Raw genomic sequence first — 6,533 nt, forward strand, 5'->3', positions numbered from 1 at the left:
GACCATTCTCATTTCTATTCTTTTATGTGTTTCCAATCGCTAATTACCACTAAATCATGCTTGCAAAATTTGGCAACAAAATGATGAATTTTTGCCATTTCAGGTGTGGAGCTGAAGGGTATTAAGAATGAAAATAGGATCAGCTCAGTTCCCTGAAGCTTCTTGTATTACCTCCCTCATTTTTGAAACCAAAGAAACAAAAAGTCCCAACAGCGAAAAGTTTCACAGCCAAAATTAGCTATTTTGCTTCTGAATTTCAGTAGTATAATCACAGGCTATTGGAAGATCAAAAATTACAAGTTAAAAGGTTGTACATAGTTCACTATTGTTCAGCTCTTAGAATATGATATACATGATGCTCTGGCCTAGTAAATTCAGTACAAGAAGGAAATACAGATCGACAGTTTATAAACTGATCATATATAGGATTGCTCTGTAATCATCATGGAAAAGTCTACGGCAAGGACTATTACAGCAATACGGAATACTTTCCAAATCACGTGCAAGATCCAGACAGATTTTAATTATAGGCATTAAACTATATCTAGAAGAGATATATCAAGCCACAGCTTATATATGGTCAAGATTGTACCATTAGAATTCAGCAGAGATTTCTGTTTTTTGACAGTCCTTCTGTTACACTAAACTGTACAATGGTTATCTTAAATCTCTGGTAAACCTAAAGTATCTATACTGAACTTTTTAAAAAATCTACAACTTCCATTAAAGAAATAAAAATTGATCCCGTCCCTTTGCTTACATTCCAGCTGTTCTTCCTGCAGCTCTTGGAGCACCCAAAAAATATTTTTTTAAATGCAGCTTCTGTCGACAAGCATGTTTCCCACTCCTGATTTAATAGATATTTGGAGCTATCTGATGTTCCAGAATTGCTTAATTACAATAATTATGTATACATCAGATGAGGCTACACAAATTATGGTCTCACTCCCATTATAGCTCCGGCATTCTGTGATACTGTTCAACACAAGTTTCCTTGCTGATTTTTTTGAAATCAAAATCTTATTTTGCCAATGAAACTGGCCAATTAGCACTGAAAATAACAAACTAACTTGTTTCCATTGTTTGTCTTACTTAGTCTTAAGCATATCAAGCTTTATACAGTGGCTTAAGTTTTTTTAAAAAAATAAATTATATAAGAAGATATACACCACAGATGCACACAAACTAAAGAAAATACACAGTATAACTGGATTTTGTAATAGTCTTATAATTTTTATCTTTTTGCACCAAAAAACACAAGGTAACTCCTTCATTTCACATCACCTGTCCGTCAGCATCCTCAAAATCAAGGCCTTCATCTTGTCCTTCAAGTTCTACTGTGGCTTCCTCCTCTTCCTCTTCTGCTGTAACAATCCGCTGGGGAGATTCTGTGGCGTCAATCACATCTTCAAACTCAGCAAAATCATTATCATCATATTCCACTAAGTCATCATCATCAAACTCCTCAAATTTGGCCAAAGAAAGACCCCATAGGATAAAGAATGTAGTCACTAAAAACCACCAACTTCTCATTGTTGCTGGGGAAGAAAATACTCAATAAATAAAAAATAGCAAAGGTCAAAAATCTTTCAAGGTCAAAATATTTATTTTCTTTTAATATAGCAGTGTAAAAATGGGTCAGTTTAAAACAAACTAGAAAAAGAGCACTATATCACAATCAGTAATTCTGCAGTGGTAAAAATAGGTCAGTTTGAAACAAATAGAAAAGGAGTATTGTATAGCAATCAATAATTGTCTCATCTTGCACAGCACTTTCAAAAATGTAATACCCAAAATAATAATAATAATAATAATAATAATAATAATAATAATAATAATAATAAATAATTAAAGCCATAAGTTTCCTCCATGTGCACCTAGTATTTCCTCTTCCATTTTTTTCTCCACAGAAACCATGGGGTATGGGCTGGATTGATAGCAAAGTGAATTTTCAACTAATTTGTTATTTATCATTAGCAATCAGAACTTATAATAAAATGCTACAAGTTACTTTTTCCTAATAATAAGCCATCATTCCATGGAGATTTTTTCCACAAATATCTTTTTTTTTTCTAAAGCAATTTAGATTAAATAAGATTAACAGGAATTGGAACTAAACCCCAATAATTAATAGTGCATTCCACAGAATAAATGTATAATATATTTTGTAGCCATCCTGAATTTACTTTAGCATTACATGAAATGAAAACCACAATCTTCTGTAAGAAGGGCAAGATATGACTTTCTAAATGTTGAATTAAAGTTCTGGGCATCTTTCCCATATTGGATAATGATATTTGAGAATTTTGTTTAGATTTTTTTAATTTAGATTTATTTAAAATCCTGCCTTTATTATTTTTGTACATAATTCAAGACAGCGGGCATATCCTTTCCCACAACAACAACACTATTGGACTGAGGGAGAGTGATAGTCTCAAAGTCACCAGCTGGCTTTTGTGCCTAAGGTGAGACTTGAACTTACAGGCAAGAGTTTCTAGCATGGAGCTTAACTACTAGATCAAACTGGATAATACTCATATTAGTGTTATTAATACAGAAATAGCAGACGTGCTACAAATAAAATAATACATTTCCCGATTCCCTATTTTCTTTTAAAATTGCTTTATGAAAAAAGATAATCAGAAGGATTAACTAATCCTATGGATCGCTGAAAGAAATTATGTAAGTTCTGAGGTTTAAATCAAGGGTCTTCAAACTTGGCTTGGTTTAAGACTTGTGGACCAACTCCCAGAATTCCTGAGCTAACATGACTGGAGGTGGAATTCTGGGAGTTTTAAAGCTGTCAAGTTTGAAGACCCCTGGTTTAAATTATTTTGATATTTATTTATCTATCTCCAACTTTCTTGAAACACAGAACAGGCACACAACCCCACCTCCCATTAAATTTATAGTAATAAAACATTACCACAGCTATCTTTTGAGCAGTGAAGGAATTAGAATTCTATTACATCTAAGCCTTCAGGATATGAACAATTTAAGACAGAATAGACTCAGACAATCAGTAATCATATGCATTTAATGAAACACTTTTTAAAAATGTCTTTTAATTATCTCAGGCTTAGTTTCACAAGTTTAGGATTGAGTTTTATCAGAAATCAATACCCAAGATAGCATGGTAACATGTAAATAGGGAGTGGGAAAAGGGTAGTTCAGAATCTACTAGTATAATGTAGCTATGAGTAATAAATTAGCAGTGACTCCACACTTTTTAAATTTGTCATGCTTTAACAACAAAAGGATTCCTACCCTGAATCTGACTATTTGAATTCCTGAACTATATTATGTTTCATATGCTCTGAGACAAGGAAGATGTTTCATATCTGGTGTAGAGATGCTTTTTTTAAAAAAATCATGTTTATCCAAATAAGCAAGTATATCCATGCCAAACCCATTAATAAGTATATCCATGCCAAACCCAAACTACTTATTAATAAGTATATCCATGCCAAACCCAAACTACTTGGGCTCATATTTAATGTAAACAATGCAACCCTATTCTTCCAGAACATCAAAAACCTTATTTCAGTTTGCATGGCTGCTTGCTTATCTTGCAACTCTGGACAATTAACAGATATTTTTAAATTAAAAAACACAAAGGAAATCATTATATAACACACTGAATGGAATTCACATTCAAAACATTATTGGTTTGCATAATATCCAGGCCTTCAAGGACCTTTCTTCAAGGCCAGCAGGTCTCCGACCATCCAAATTTCAAGGGAATGTTGTACAATAGGGAAGGCATAGTAACAGAGAATCCCTGGCAACTGAGAACACATGCCTCCTGATCCCATGAGATGATACTGTTTAATTGATGAGGCCTGAAACATGCCAATGCTTTGTGTTTTGTTGGAACAGCAGAGATAATTGGATACAAATAATCATGCAAATATCCAGACCTTGTGCTATTAAGGACTTTTCCAGTGACTACAAAAAGCCTTGAATGGCAGTGGAATCTCACTTGCAACCAGTGCCATTCATGCAACAACAAGCATACCCATATGTAACCCCATACCACTGCATTCTGGACTAAATGGAGTTCTGAGTGGTCTTTAAATAAAGTCCCATATAATGTGCACTGCAATCCTCTAAATGCAAGGTCACTGAGGCATGAGTGACTATGAATACAGTCTCCTCATCTAGTAATGGGGCCCTTAGGTACAGAACATGGATTTATGCAAAGGTCCTCCTAGCTATGTCTGTATAACTCCATTCAGAACTAAAAAGGAAAGATCTCCAGATCTGGATGATTCTCAAAGCCATTTGGTCTTGCTAGAGTTAAACTTCAGACTGCTCCTTTCTATCCAGACTCCTCCCTACTTCCAGGCACTGAGACAAAAATAAAATTGTGCTAAGATTGAGAGACAAGTCTGTAACTGAGCCCGAATTACAGTCACAAGTCCAGGTACTATATGACTGTATTTGAATTTATCATTATTTTTTACAATAGTCATTAAATACCAGGATCTTTAAGCAAATCTATTTTCCCCAGTGGGTGTTTTGTAACTATGAATGGTTTTTAAATCACCAGTTATAGCCGAAGACTGTATGCATACAACTGGGTATCAACCTTTTTCTCCTCACCCATTCAATCCAAAAGTGGTTGTATTATGTGACCATTTGTCATTATAATATGAAAAACCATGAAACCAAAAAAATAAATAGTTATGAGTCAGGTGATATACAATTAAATTATATTTTTAAAAATCTAAATATGTCCTAGCTTTGTCAATGGAAAAGTAACTCACAAATCCTTGTTTTAAAATTCTTCTTGAAAATTATAAAACCCATTCCTTGGACCATTAACCAATATAACATAAAAATAGCATAAGAAATAATAAAAAAAAAATTGAAAAAGTATCAGTCCAACTCATTGACCTTTGTAATCAAGTTATATTTTGAACTAGAATTTGAACTAAGAATCAAATCATTCTATTGGCATAATAACTTACACATGCAGTTAAGTTATTGCAGAGTATTATACTTACCCAATGGCCACTGTATGATTAATAGACCACTAGATTCTATTTTAAAAACAGCATACTGTAGTTTCCCAGTAGTCCTGACACTAGCATATGTTTGACTTGAATGGATAATTTATTATTTAAATAATTCAATCTTCATAGCATGTTGGTTGCAATTTTCATAATTATTTCTGTGATCAAAGGCTTAATGATACAGATTACTTTCCAGAATGCTGAAATACAACTCCCACAATTCTTTACCCTTTCCCATGTTAACAAAGGACACTGGGAATTGAAGTCCGTAACTCCTGGAGAAAGCATCAAGCTGCCTAACCTGCCTAACCTCAAAAGTAGTTGATAGATTTATGGAAGGTGTAATTTGGCACACCCCAAAATTACCAATGTTAGGATTTCAAGAAGGCAGCATTAAATTTCTGAGCGCGTGACGGATCTGACATCTCGCTGTTTCTAACATTATCACTGAAGGCTACAAAAAAAAAAAACAACCACATATACCCGCAGGAATTTGATAGCCTTTTTGTTTTTTTAAAGCTTTATACGCACAATTGTTTCCTGCCCGTCTGTACTAACCAGCTTTCTAAGTTTCCATTTTTATTATTTCAGTTTAGCAAGATGTGTGTGAAAGGCGTTCGCAGGACTGGCCTAGATACCCCCAAAAAAGGGTATGTAAAAAGCGGTGGAAATGATTAGTATATCCAGGCCAGATCTCCAAGGGAGCCTGTTCCAACCAGAATAAATCACCTTCAGCCGTTCACGGTGGCCGGGATTGCCAAGAGTGCAGTTCAGTTCAGGTCGTCTGGAGGGAACGAGGTGGGGAAAGCTAGCTTCGGTGCCAACCTCAGGCCCAGCCCACACCTATGAGAAGCAAACCCTCGTGTACAGCCAATTTGGGGCTGTTTTTCCTCTCCCAGGACGTCCACGTCCACGCCTTTCCTGACTGAGGACCAACCTTACTATCTAGCCCTACAAGAGAGAGCTCCCTCCCCTCCCACCCACCCCGGATCTCTTAAGTCCTCAAGCCCTCCTGCGCGATACCTCAGACCAGGGTTTTAGCCTCTCAACGTCCCCAAGACCAACTCGCTCTTCGGCTAGGTTGAACGATCCCAACAAGGTGGCTTTATTTTCCGCCCTGCCGTTCTTCGCCGTAACATACGTCACTTGCGTAAGGCAGCGCATGCGCCTTGAAGTTGAAAGAACAGAAAAGGGAAGTGGCCGAAAGAGAAGCATGCTTTTTTTTTTCCACACTGCCCTTTCATATTTCTTCAAGAAATGATATCGAATCAAAAAAGAATTAACAATATATAGAGTCTAAGAATGAAAAAAAGGGGGTGAGGGGGGAACCTGTATTTTTATAGATTTGGAGAAATAAAGGATGCGCTATGCTACTCTAAACTTTCTAGCTCTACGTTCCTCTCCTTCGGAGTTTATGGTTGGTGTATGACGTCATCACGGAGCGCTGGGGAGAGAAAAGGCCCGCGGTTTGAGGACGAGGTTTATGTGCAGGGGCCCTTCAAGAGTAGAGTGTCG

The 6,533-nt window shown here is 36.0% G+C and overlaps 1 protein-coding gene across 1 annotated transcript in view; it reads right to left on the reverse strand.

The window, feature by feature from the left end:
• The window catches only part of CCDC47 (coiled-coil domain containing 47), a 20,801-nt gene extending 14,654 nt beyond the window's left edge, over positions 1–6,147 (reverse strand). The window contains 3 exon segments of the mRNA XM_087916825.1: positions 761–772; positions 1,267–1,538; positions 6,042–6,147. Coding sequence (XP_087772951.1) covers positions 761–772; positions 1,267–1,533 — 279 coding nt within the window. The 5' untranslated portion in view covers positions 1,534–1,538; positions 6,042–6,147.
• Positions 6,148–6,533: the final 386 nt, after the last annotated feature.

The sequence above is a fragment of the Pseudonaja textilis genome, chromosome Z (assembly GCF_049901715.1).
Source record: "Pseudonaja textilis isolate UNSWEBS1 chromosome Z, rPseTex1.2, whole genome shotgun sequence".
Classification (NCBI taxonomy): domain Eukaryota; kingdom Metazoa; phylum Chordata; class Lepidosauria; order Squamata; family Elapidae; genus Pseudonaja; species Pseudonaja textilis.